The 13,032-nt window shown below is 47.9% G+C and overlaps 1 protein-coding gene across 4 annotated transcripts in view; it reads left to right on the top strand.

Moving 5' to 3' along the window:
- The window catches only part of LRRN4 (leucine rich repeat neuronal 4), a 66,500-nt gene that overhangs the window by 38,700 nt on the left and 14,768 nt on the right, over nt 1–13,032 (top strand). For all 4 annotated transcript variants that reach the window (XM_056567836.1, XM_056567835.1, XM_056567834.1 and 1 more), the window contains one exon: nt 1,662–1,866. In XM_056567836.1, the coding sequence (XP_056423811.1) occupies nt 1,662–1,866 (205 nt within the window). The remainder of the gene's footprint in view (nt 1–1,661; nt 1,867–13,032) is intronic.

Genomic DNA, 13,032 nt, shown 5'->3' with positions numbered 1-13,032 from the left:
AGGTTGAAGGAAATGGCCACACGAACCCCTTTGTAGTCAATGGGATCTATCAAAATCTGTTGGTGTCCATTGTGCAATGGACCACCCAGCTCTCACTGAAGTCAGACAACATCTGCAGACAATTACACAGGAATGAGTACATGTATGTAACATTATTGGTAGATTGTAGATTAAAAATATGTTTCCGTAAAATACCTTTTTATGGCACAAACTCAAAGTATCAAATAACAAAAATCTCCGATCAATAGAGGACATACAAAAGGGAATCACAAGCTCAAAATTGTAGTACTTCATTTGTAGTAAAGATAGTCATAATAGAAATAGATGAATATTATCCATAGATTACACATAGATAAATCTTCTTAAATGGGCATTAAATTTAGCACACTTATCCCTTATCCACAGGATTGGGGATAAGTGTCAAATCTCGGGGTGTGTGGGGGGGATCTGAATGCTGTGACCCCAACGATCTTGAGAATGGGGACCTGCACCAGTCACCATTGGTTTTATAAATTAAAAGTTTTTTTAATGGGCATATGTAGTGCCTCATGCTAGATAACATAACAATATTTTTTCTTTTATATTGGGTAGATTGGGTAAAACTCACCTTCTAATCCCTGCTGATCTCCATTTTCTGCTCAACCAATTAGTAATCACAGTGGTGACAGAGTCGCTGATTGGAATGAGCGGGTCTAAAGGGGGCCAGGAAGTATCAGGAGTACATGTGTCAAAAAGGGAAGTGTAGATCAGTGAGGACCAGGTGAGCATCGGATTGTTGGCAGCAAGGGATCAAGGAGGTTAGTGATGTGTATATTATTTTTTTTTACCCAGTCGGCCCCTTTTAGAAATATAAATGATGATCCCACCAGACTACCACTTTAATGTTATTATTTTATATTTGTCATCCAGTAAGGAAATCATAGGCTCATACCCTAAGCCGTTGGTTTTGATTTTATTTCACATATTTAATTGATTGGATACTAACTTTAATATAGCGTCATTAAAGGGGTATTCCAGGAAGTTTTTTTTTATTTGACTATGCTACAGGGGCTGTGAAGTTAGTGTAGTTCATAATATAGTGTCTGTACCTGTGTATGACGGTTTTCTCACAAATCTTCTGTGATTTTCACAACAATATAAATTTTTACCAGCATACAAAATGACTAGTTACCAGCATACAAAATGACAAAATGACTCACTAGTCAGCTGATGGCAGGGAGCCTGTCTGCTTCAATGGGTGGAGCGATCGCTTATTGCGAGAGGGATAAATCTGTAACTAATGCAACAGCTTTAGGCACCCTGATTGAAAATCACAGGTCTTTTGAATGGATGCAGCTCATTTATGTTTCAATAGTTGGGGTGGCTGATGTGTGGGAGGTAGGAAAATGGAATTGTGGGATTTGTAATAAAAAAAAAAAAAAGAAAACTGAAACAGGAAATACCAGTTCACAAAAAGCTAGCCACAGTATTATGGTAATCTCACAACATAGCCATTTATCCCCAAGACAAGCACAGATCCTTCCTAAGCATGTCCATTACTCTCTGCCAGGTACGTTATAAAATCACCTTATGGTGGAGAACCCCTTTAATATCTGAATTAGCTGCCATATAGAACTTGTCTTGTTTCATTTCATCGCATTTCTAATTTCTTTCTATTTTAGTGAATCATTCATGGATCAAAGGTCTATCAAACCTGAGGAAGCTTTACATGAGGAAGATGATTGATATTGAAGTTCTGGAAGATGAACTGACCACATGGTTTCCACACTTGGCATTTCTCAGCTTTTCAGATTCCAGCAGACTTTCCTACATCAGAACAAAGATATTTGAAAATGTGACACAGCTACTGTATCTGGATTTTACAAAGTAAGTGTGGAAAATAAAGCTGCCATGTCTGCATACTGTAGATAATGAAGCAAGGTGAGTGGGTGTGCTTTATGGCAGCTGCAAAGAATGGGATATACTATAATATACTAACTATAATGCTAAATGTGACCTCTGGTGGCGGTTTATCTTTCCTGAAAACAAAAGGGTCAAGCATGTCGAGGACAATGCACAAGATCCTTGCACAAGCCTTCTGCAGTAAAATCTGCAATAAAATCTGAATCTAACTAATTTGTTTTTTTGCGTTTCAAAGGTTTTTATTGGATTTTGTACATAACAATAAGGAGCATTGTATGACATAATGCAATACATTAAATACATTAAATATAAAATACACAGCTTAATACAGATTAAAGAAAAGCCAGTGACCAAAAAGTCAGGAAGGCTGCTTTCCACCACTACCTCCCGCTTCGATGTCAGCAGACACTCGGTTTGACACGTCTGCCCAACCACGGAGGGAGTGGCTGCTCCTCGAAACACCTGATCAAGTAAGCCAATAAAAGAAACACAACAGAACTAGTAACAATAAAGGTGGTGTTCAAATATGTCAGACAAGTAGTGGAAAAGCTTGTCTGTAAACCCTTTACAGTATAGATGTGGCTTGATTCTGTGGCTACAGTCGAATACCATTCTGGTCTTCCCAAACTCTAAGCACTATATAGCAGTGAAGCATTGAGTGTCCCCATTTAATCCCCTACTCCCTCTGTCGAAATCCCCTGGACAGTCAGCACCCCTCTATCTGCCAGTCAGTATCTTCCCCTACCCCGATAAGGGGAGGAGGGGGGGGGGGGGCAGAGATGAAGAGACCAACAATCCCACTGGTAGAGCCGTGATGGTTTACGCTGGCCCACCCCTAGATGTAAAGACAGTCCACGCATCCCATGTCACCCTATGGGCAGGAAAATTACCCTGTCCTGTCGCCCAGACCTCCTCCAATGTGCAGACATGCTTAATCATAGTCACAAGTTCTTCCACCCTGGGGGGGGGGCTGTGTTTCTCCAGTTACGAGTAATTAAGATCTTTGCCAAAACCAGAATTTTACAGAAAAGGACTCTCGCAGAGGGAGGGAAGTCTTGCATGTCAATTAGTAATAAGGCTGTCTGAGGGGTAAGTTGGACAGGTTCCCCTAGTACGTCACTCAACAAACTCCCTACCTCTTTCCAGTATTGGGCAAGTTTCGGGCACGCCCATAACACATGCAGTAGAGTGCCTCTCTGAGAACAATCCCTCCAACACCTATCTGAGCTCAAGGGGTACATAACATGGAGTCTAGCAGGGGTGTAGTACCACCTAAGGTGCGTTTTGACTACAGCTTCTAGATGGGAGACAGCTTTTAAAGACTTTTGGACCAGTTTAAACGCCCCATTCCACTTCTCAACAGGCAGTTCCAGGTTCAACTCCAAATCCCACGCCCTCATATACTGTGTCTTCTCCAGTGGGCCATTAGAGGACAAATCCTCATACAAGGGTTTGAGCCCTTTAAGTTGTTTAGAGAAATATTCCACTAAACTAAGGCTCATTGGCGGAACAATGCGGCCTGCTTCAACTAAAAAGCTTTTAATACGTAGATATGGGAATATTAGTTGAGTAGGGAGGCCAAATTTAGCTTGTAGATCTGAATATTGCAACAACTGGTCGTTCTCATATAGGTCTGACACTCGAAGAATACCCCTGTCCACCCATTTCCTCACATCAAGATCTTCCACCACCAAGGAAAGTATAGAGAATGGGGCCATTTTATTCCCAGTAAATGACGTGTCGGTCCTATTCTGTTGTGCGTAGGCGTAACATTGTTGAGCTGCAGATGTAAACAAAGATGTCCTGGGCGAGGTGGGAACTCGCCAGGCGTGTAAAAATATTATACTTCGGGGGTCATGTATAGACGCCAAGAAGCACTCAATTTGAACCCAGTGAACATCAGTTCTCCTTTCCCAACTTGGTCTCAATAGGGAGATTATCGTAGCTGTATGGTATCTGCGTATGTCAGGGATCCCCAAACCTCCCATCTTCCTGTGTTTAGTCGCCACGCAATACGGAGTTCGTGGCTTTTTATTGGCCCATATGAAAGACGATATTAGAGTGCGCACCGTGGTGAAAAAGGATAGAGGAGGCTTGATGGGTAGAGTGCGGAATAGATATAGCAACTTAGGGAGAACCGACATTTTAAATGCAGCTATTCTACCTAGCCATGAGATTTCTGCTTTGCCAATGGATTGTAAGTCACTCTCCAGGACTTTGAAATACGGGACATAGTTAGTTAAGTATAGGGAGCGTGCATGGGAGGTTAGGGAGATTCCTAAATATTTGATATGATGTTGTTGCCAGTCCAGTGGATAACGGAGCTTTAAATCGTTTAATAACTGAGGGGGTAAATTTAGAGGGAGGACTTGGGATTTAAGTTCATTCAGCTTATAATAAGAGGTAAGACCAAATTTATGTAATAGTGACAGCGCGGCCGGAAGGGACACCGCAGGGTTGGACAGGGACAAGATGATATCGTCCGCATATAATGAGACTATATGGTCTACATGTCCCACCTTGATGCCCGTTATGGTATCTGCCTCCCTCATCGCCTGTGCCAACGGTTCTAAAAAGATTATAAAAAGTAAGGGGGACAATGGGCACCCCTGTCGGGTCCCGTTGGACAGGCGAAAAGGGTCAGACAGGGTCCCATTAGTGAAGACTTGGGCAGAAGGGTGTGAATAAAGTGCTCTAATGGCCTTAACTATATCGCCCTGAAACCCTAGTTTACCCAGGACTGCGAACGCATATTCCCAGTGAAGGCGATCGAACGCCTTTTCGGCGTCTAATGCTACCATGACAGCCGGCAGGTTATAGTGATTAGCATATTGTATTAGATTAAGTACCCTCCGGGAGTTATCAGACGACTGGCGTCCTACAACAAACCCTGTTTGGTCCTGGTTGATTAGACTAGGCAATATAAAAGCCAAACGTTTTGCTATTAATTTGGCATATATTTTGGCATCACAGTTTAGCAAAGATATGGGCCTAAAGTTTTGGGGGATGTCCGGCTCCTTCCCAGCTTTGGGAAGAGTCACAATAAGAGCCCTCTTGTTACGCCTAGCGCTCCGGGTCCCCGCTCCTCCCCGGAGCGCTCACGGCGTCTCTCTCCCCGCAGCGCCCCGGTCAGTCCCGCTGACCGGGAGCGCTGCACTGTCATAGCCGTCGGGGATGCGATTCGCACAGCGGGACGCGCCCGCTCGCGAATCGCATCCCAGGTCACTTACCCGTCCCGGTCCCCTGCTGTCGTGTGCTGGCGCGCGCGGCTCCGCTCTCTAGGGCGCGCGCGCGCCAGCTCTCTGCGACTTAAAGGGCCAGCGCACCAATGATTGGTGCCTGGCCCAATTAGCTTAATTGGCTCCCATCTGCTCCCTGCCTTTATCTGACCTCCTCCCATGCACTCCCTTGCCGGATCTTGTTGCCTTGTGCCAGTGAAAGCGTTTAGTGTGTCCAAAGCCTGTGTACCTGAACTTCTGCTACCCATCCTGACTACGAACCTTGCCGCCTGCCCCCGACCTTCTGCTACGTCTGACCTTGCCTCTGCCTAGTCCTTCTGTCCCACGCCTTCTCAGCAGTCAGCGAGGTAGAGCCGTTGCTAGTGGATACGACCTGGTTGCTACTGCCGCAGCAAGACCATCCCGCTTTGCGGCGGGCTCTGGTGAAAACCAGTAGCCTCTTAGAACCGGTCCACTAGCACGGTCCACGCCAATCCCTCGCTGACACAGAGGATCCACTACCTGGAAGCCGAATCGTGACAGTAGATCCGGCCATGGATCCCGCTGAGGTGCCGCTGCCAAGTCTCGCTGATCTTCCCACGATGGTCGCTCAGCAATCGCAGCAGATTGCCCAACAAGGACAGCAGCTGTCGCAGTTGACCGCCATGTTACAGCAACTTCTGCCTCTGCTACAGCAGCAACCATCTCCTCCGCCAGCTCCTGCACCTCCTCCGCAGCGAGTGGCCGCTCCTAACCTACGCTTGTCCCTGCCGGACAAATTTGATGGGGACTCTAAACTCTGCCGTGGATTTTTGTCTCAGTGTTCCCTGCATATGGAGATGTTGTCGGACTTGTTTCCTACAGAACGGTCTAAGGTGGCGTTCGTAGTAAGCCTTCTTTCAGGAAAGGCCTTGTCTTGGGCCACACCGCTCTGGGACCGCAATGATCCTGCCACAGCCACAGTCCAGTCCTTCTTCGCTGAAGTCCGAAGTGTCTTTGAGGAACCTGCCCGAGCCTCTTCTGCTGAGACTGCCTTGCTGAACCTGGTCCAGGGTAATTCTTCCGTTGGCGAGTACGCCATACAATTCCGTACTCTTGCTTCTGAACTATCCTGGAATAACGAGGCTCTCTGCGCGACCTTTAAAAAAGGCCTATCCAGTCGCATCAAGGATGTGCTGGCCGCACGAGAGATTCCTGCCAACCTCCAAGAACTCATCCATTTGGCTACCCGCATTGACATGCGTTTTTCTGAGCGACACCAAGAGCTCCGCCAGGAAAAAGACTTAGATCTCTGGGCACCTCTCCCACAGCATCCTTTGCAGTCTATGCCTGGGCCTCCCGCCGAGGAGGTCATGCAAGTGGATCGGTCTCGCCTGACCCAGGAAGAGAGGAATCGCCGTAGAGAAGAAAATCTCTGTCTGTACTGTGCCAGTACCGAGCATTTCTTGGTGGATTGCCCTATCCGTCCTCCACGCCTGGGAAACGCACGCACGCACCCAGCTCACGTGGGTGTGGCATCTCTTGGTTCTAAGTCTTCTTCTCCACGTCTCACGGTGCCCGTGCGGATTTCTCCTACAGCCAACTCCTTCCTCTCAGCCGTGGCCTGCTTGGACTCTGGTGCCTCCGGGAATTTTATTTTGGAGTCCTTTGTTAATAAATTCAGCATCCCGGTGACCCGTCTCGTCAAACCGCTCTACATTTCCGCGGTCAACGGAGCCAGATTGGACTGCACCGTGCGTTACCGCACAGAACCCCTCCTGATGTCTATCGGACCCCACCACGAAAGGATTGAGTTCTTCATTCTCCCCAACTGTACCTCTGAGGTCCTCCTCGGTCTGCCATGGCTCCGGCTTCATTCCCCCACCCTTGATTGGACCACCGGGGAGATAAAGAACTGGGACTCTGCCTGCCATAGGAAGTGCCTCTCCCCCCCTCCCAGTCCCGTCAGGCAAACCTCTGTGCCTCCTCATGGCCCCCGTCCTGGTGTCACACTGCCCCGTGCCAGGCTTCGCCCTCTGCCCTCCCTCCCCATTCCCACTCCTGCTGTACTGCCTGCCGTTGAGGAGACCCTCCATTCTTTCCCGGTGTCCTCATCCCAGGGGAGGCAGTTACCGGTCAAAGAAAAGGGGAGACCTAAGGGGGGGGGGTACTGTTACGCCTAGCGCTCCGGGTCCCCGCTCCTCCCCGGAGCGCTCACGGCGTCTCTCTCCCCGCAGCGCCCCGGTCAGTCCCGCTGACCGGGAGCGCTGCACTGTCATGGCCGCTCTCTAGGGCGCGCGCGCGCCAGCTCTCTGCGACTTAAAGGGCCAGCGCACCAATGATTGGTGCCTGGCCCAATTAGCTTAATTGGCTCCCATCTGCTCCCTGCCTTTATCTGACCTCCTCCCATGCACTCCCTTGCCGGATCTTGTTGCCTTGTGCCAGTGAAAGCGTTTAGTGTGTCCAAAGCCTGTGTACCTGAACTTCTGCTACCCATCCTGACTACGAACCTTGCCGCCTGCCCCCGACCTTCTGCTACGTCTGACCTTGCCTCTGCCTAGTCCTTCTGTCCCACGCCTTCTCAGCAGTCAGCGAGGTAGAGCCGTTGCTAGTGGATACGACCTGGTTGCTACTGCCGCAGCAAGACCATCCCGCTTTGCGGCGGGCTCTGGTGAAAACCAGTAGCCTCTTAGAACCGGTCCACTAGCACGGTCCACGCCAATCCCTCGCTGACACAGAGGATCCACTACCTGGAAGCCGAATCGTGACACCTCTGGTTTTCTTCTGGAAAGGACCCGGACATAATCGCTAATCTAAAAAAAGATAACATAGGAGCACGCAGAATAGGGGCAAATTTCTTAAAGTATTCGTTGGTAAGCCCATCTGGTCCAGGTGATTTACCAGATGAGAGGGAACGTATCACATTATCAAGTTCCATCAAACTGATGGGCTCATTTAGACTATTAATTTGGGTGGACGTAAGCTTTGGCAGGTTAACAGATGTTAAAAACGCATTAATGGTATCGTCAGAAGGTTGAGGTGTGGATCCATCCGAGGCCAAGTTATACAAAGACGCATAGAATTTTTGAAACCTATTTGCTATTGCTTTAGGGTCTACCAATTTCCCTTTTTTATCCCTATCCCATAGGAATGGAATAGTGGATTTAAGCTGTTTAGCTTTAATGCGGGACGCTAATAGTTTCCCAGCCCTGTCAGAGCAGGCATAAAAGGTTGCTTTCATTTTCCTGGCTTTCCTTTCATAGTCTACAAATAATCGCTCTCTAAGAGTGCGCCTCAGATCCTTAAGGCTACTTGCCAGCAATTCAGACGGGGACGTTTTATTAAGGACCTCACATCTATGTATGTCATCCAACAAATTATTAATTTCTACCCTTCGGGTCTTCTTAAGTTGGGCACCTAGCTTGATGAAAGTCCCTCGAATAAATGCCTTGTGGGCATTCCACACAGAGAACATGTTAGTCTGCGAGTTATCATGAACCCGGAAGTACTCCTCCAGGTCCCTGCCTACTATTTTAGAGAAAGCCGGATGGTTTATTATATATTGATTAGCCCTCCACAAATATGTTAGCGGGAGCCTATCACTCTCTTTCAGGGTCAGAGCAATAGCAGCATGATCAGACCACTTAATTAAGTCTATGGACGATGACATAGCGTCAAGCAACACACTCCTGTCCACCAGAAACATGTCGAGTCTAGCATAGCTGTTATGGGCCGCTGAGTGAAAAGTAAAATCTTTTTCCGAGGAATGGTGCGCCCTCCACACATCATGCAGGTCTGAGGACAATAATATGTCTTTTATATTAGAGGGCCTAAGATGTGACCCCCCAGTGCAGTCCCATTCCCTGTCCACCACTGCATTAATGTCTCCGCAGAGAATAACTCTTCCTTGGCGAAGTCTGTCAATTCTAGATAGTACTTTGCGTAGAAACCTCTCCTGACCCCTGTTAGGGGCATACACTGAGGCCAATGTGTAGAGAACATTATTGAAATAACCTATTACTATAACATATCTACCTTGCGAGTCCGTTACTACCTCTTTAAGCTGAAATGCAATAGTATGTTTAATAGCAATCATCACCCCTCTAGTTTTACTGTTAGCATGTGCCTGAAATATGTGAGGGTAAAACCTATTACACAGTCTATGCGCATCTTTCTTAATTAAATGCGTCTCCTGCGCACACAATACATCACTCTTTAACTGCTTGGCTTCATTCCACAAATAATTTCTCTTTTGTGGGCTATTAAGCCCATTAACATTAATGGATGAAAAACAAATCACCATAGTAAATACCCATTAACGCTAGATACGAAGAGCATAAGGAATACCATACAGAAAGACACATCTCAGGGTCCATGCTGGAGTGAAGCAGTCCACCTCGAACAGAACAAAAAATAACAAAAAACCACGGCAGGTATGTGCCATCAAAAGAAAAAAAAGGAAAAACCGGGAAAACCTGTTGAGAAAAACAGATAAGACCGTCTTGGACAGGGAGCATAGTTCACTTGAGCCAGAACAGCCCTATGACCAAAGGCCAGCACTGCGACTAAACAAAAGGCCCTCAGGTTGCAACCCCAACTCTTTTCCATTCCTCAGCAATTCTAGAAGGAGGTTTCTTGGTGGTGAGCGGATCTCTTGGCTGCGGTAAATTCCACTGCTGTAGAAGGTTGGCACCTTCCTCCACGTTGCGCACCACGTGCATGCTGTTATCTCTCTGTATCAGGAGGCGAACCGGAAACCCCCAGCGATACAAAATTTTATGATCCCGGAGCACTGCAGTAATGGGCGCTAAGGTGCGCCGTTGCTGAAGGGTTGCTGCAGACAAATCAGTGAACAATAAAATCTTGCTAAAGTCTCCAGATAACTCCAAAGGCTTCCTTGTAGCCGCCATAAGCTCTTCCTTAATATGGAAGTAGTGGATCCGGGCCAATACATCTCTTGGTACATCCTCCGCGAGGTGTTTGGGTCTCGGGACCCTATGAGCTCTGTCAATCACCATATCAATCTCAGTGCTATGAGGAAGGACCATTTTGATAAAGTCCTGCAAGAACTTCTTCAATGCTGAAGGTGGTATACTTTCAGGTACACCCCGGAATTTAATATTGTTCCGGCGGGACCTGTCTTCCAGGTCCGCCATCTTTGCTCTCATTAGCTGCATCTCGTCTTCCACCTCATAGTGTGCATCCAGCAGCTCATTATGCGAGGACACTAACTCTCCCATTTTGTTCTCGATATGATTAACCCTGGATTGCACCGCCACTAGGTCCCTTTTAACTGGAGACAGCATGGTTGCAACGTCCACATGTATAGACTGGTGGAGAGCCATAAGCATGTTCTTTAAAGTCACTTCAGTAACCGGGGCATTAGAGGAGGGATGACTCGCCAGACAGTCAGCAATGAAAGTATCAGTTCCACTCACCTCCACCCCTTGCTGTTCGTCCTCTGAATGTAGTCGCTGTCTCTGCTTAGCAGGGCTGCCCGAGAGTGGTGAAGCAGGCGCAGAGGCCGGCAGCCCCGTACCGTGTAGTCCACGGCCGCGTCCTCCGGAGCTGAGAGGTGAGCCTCCATCCTCCCGAACATCAGGTAATGGGCTCGGGGGTGCAGACGCGCTCCTCCGGTTGTCATCTCGGGAGCCCGTTGAGTCCACACTAGCAGGAGAGCGCGGGGCCGCGCCATCTTGGAAATCCCCCGGGTCAGCCGCGAGGTAAAAGTCTGTGAGTTTGCGGAGTCTGGGGTTCGCTTTTCCTCTCCTTCTAGGTCTAGATGCCATCGTGCGATGGAATAGGTGGGTTTGGCGCAATTATCTTCCTTAAAACGGGCAGTAAGTCGCTTTAGTTGCTTGCAGTGCTCGGAGCTCTCTGATCAAGCAGCCATCTCCGGCAAGCGCCAAGCCACGCCCCCCTAATTTGTTTTTTTGATACACATTTGTGAGATATTTGTAGTAAAAAAAAAAAAAAAAAAAAACCTGACCCATATGGACTTGCTCCATGGGTGTATTCAGTCGGAGTCCCCAGGGTAGCAGAAAAAAATCTGTGCAAAGGTGAACATAGCCTTTAAAAACTTTAAGTAAACAACAAAATAACAAGGATATATATAATATATATATATATATATACACCAAGCATTAGAGGCAGCTCAAAAAGATGAGTGTACAAAATAAAATTTCTCCTGGACATAAGTATTTAGATCCCGTGGAGTCTCCCATTTCTCTTGATCATCTTTAAGATGTTTCTACATCTTGAGTCACCTGTGGTAAAGTTAATAGATTGGACAAGATTTGGAAAGACAGAGCCCTGTCTATATAAGGAGTTACAGCTGACGATGTATATCAGAGCAAAAACCAAGCCATGAGGCGTATAGAACTGCCTGTACAGCTCAGACAGACTTGTGTGGAGGCATAGATCTGGAGAAGGGTACAAAAATTCTGCTACACTGTTCCCAAGAACACAATGGCCTCCATAATAATAAAAAAAAAAGTTTGGAACAACCAGGACTCTTCCTAGAGTTGGCCGCCCCACCAAACTAAGTAATCTGGGGAGATTGCCCTCGGTAAGACAGGTGACCAAGAAACGAATGGTCACTCTGGGTGAGCTTCAAAGATCCTGTGTGCAGATGGGAGAAGCTTCAAGAGGGTCAACCATCACTGCAGCCTCCACCAATCTGGGTTTTATTTTAGAGTGGCCAGAAAGAAGCCTCTTCTCAGTAAAAGACACATGAAATCTCAGCTAGAATTTGCAAAAGAACACTTACAGGACTCTAAGACCATAAGAAAATAAACCAATTAAGATAAAACCAAGATGGATCCTTTTGGCCTTAATTCAAAGCATTGTGTCTGCGGGAAACCTGGCTCTGTGCACTGAGGACAAGCAGGGCTCTGTATACTGAGGACAAGCAGGGCTCTGTATACTGAGGACAAGCAGGGCTCTGTATACTGAGGACAAGCAGGGCTTTGTACACTGACGACAAGCAGGGCTCTGTGCACTGAGGACAAGCAGGGCTCTGTACACTGAGAACAAGCAGGGCTCTGTACACTGAGGACAAGCAGGGCTCTGTACACTGAGGACAAGCAGGGCTCTGTACACTGAGGAGAAGCAGGGGTCTCTATACTGAGGACAAGCAGGGCTCTGTATACTGAGGACAAGCAGGGCTCTGTACAGTGAGGACAAGCAGTGCTCTGTACAGTGAGGACAAGCAGGGCTCTGTACACTGTGGACAAGCAGGGCTCTGTACAGTGAGGACAAGCAGGGCTCTGTACAGTGAGGACAAGCAGGGCTCTGTGCACTGAGCACAAGCAGGGCTCTGTGCACTGAGGATAATCAGGGCTCTGTACACTGAGGACAAGCAGGGCTCTGTGCACTGAGGACAAGCAGGGCTCTGTGCACTGAGGACAAGCAGGGCTCTGTGCACTGAGGACAAGCAGGGCTCTGTATACTGAGGATAAGCAGGGCTCTGTATACTGAGGATAAGCAGGGCTTTGTACACTGAGGACAAGCAGGGATCTGTGCACTGAGGACAAGCAGGGCTCTGTACACTGAGGACAGGCAGGGCTCTGTACACTGAGGACAAGAAGGGCTCTGTACACTGAGGACAAGCAGGGCTCTGTATACTGAGGACAAGCAGGGCTCTGTATACTGAGGACAAGCAGGGCTCTGTACACTGAGGACAAGCAGGGCTCTGTACACTGAGGACAGACAAGCAGGGCTCTGTCCACTGAGGACAAGCAGGGCTCTGTCCACTGAGGACAAGCAGGGCTCTGTACACTGAGGACAAGCAGGGCTCTGTACACTGAGGACAAGCAGGGCTCTGTACACTGAGGACAAGCAGGGCTCTGTACACTGGCAGGGCTCTGTGCACTGAGGACAAGCAGGGCTCTGTGCACCGAGTACAAGCAGGGCTCTGTGCACTGAGGACAAG

This window comes from Hyla sarda, chromosome 3 (genome assembly GCF_029499605.1).
Source record: "Hyla sarda isolate aHylSar1 chromosome 3, aHylSar1.hap1, whole genome shotgun sequence".
Classification (NCBI taxonomy): Eukaryota; Metazoa; Chordata; class Amphibia; order Anura; family Hylidae; genus Hyla; species Hyla sarda.
Note: the sequence above shows the minus strand (reverse complement) of the source record. Positions and strands in the feature narration are given on the sequence as shown.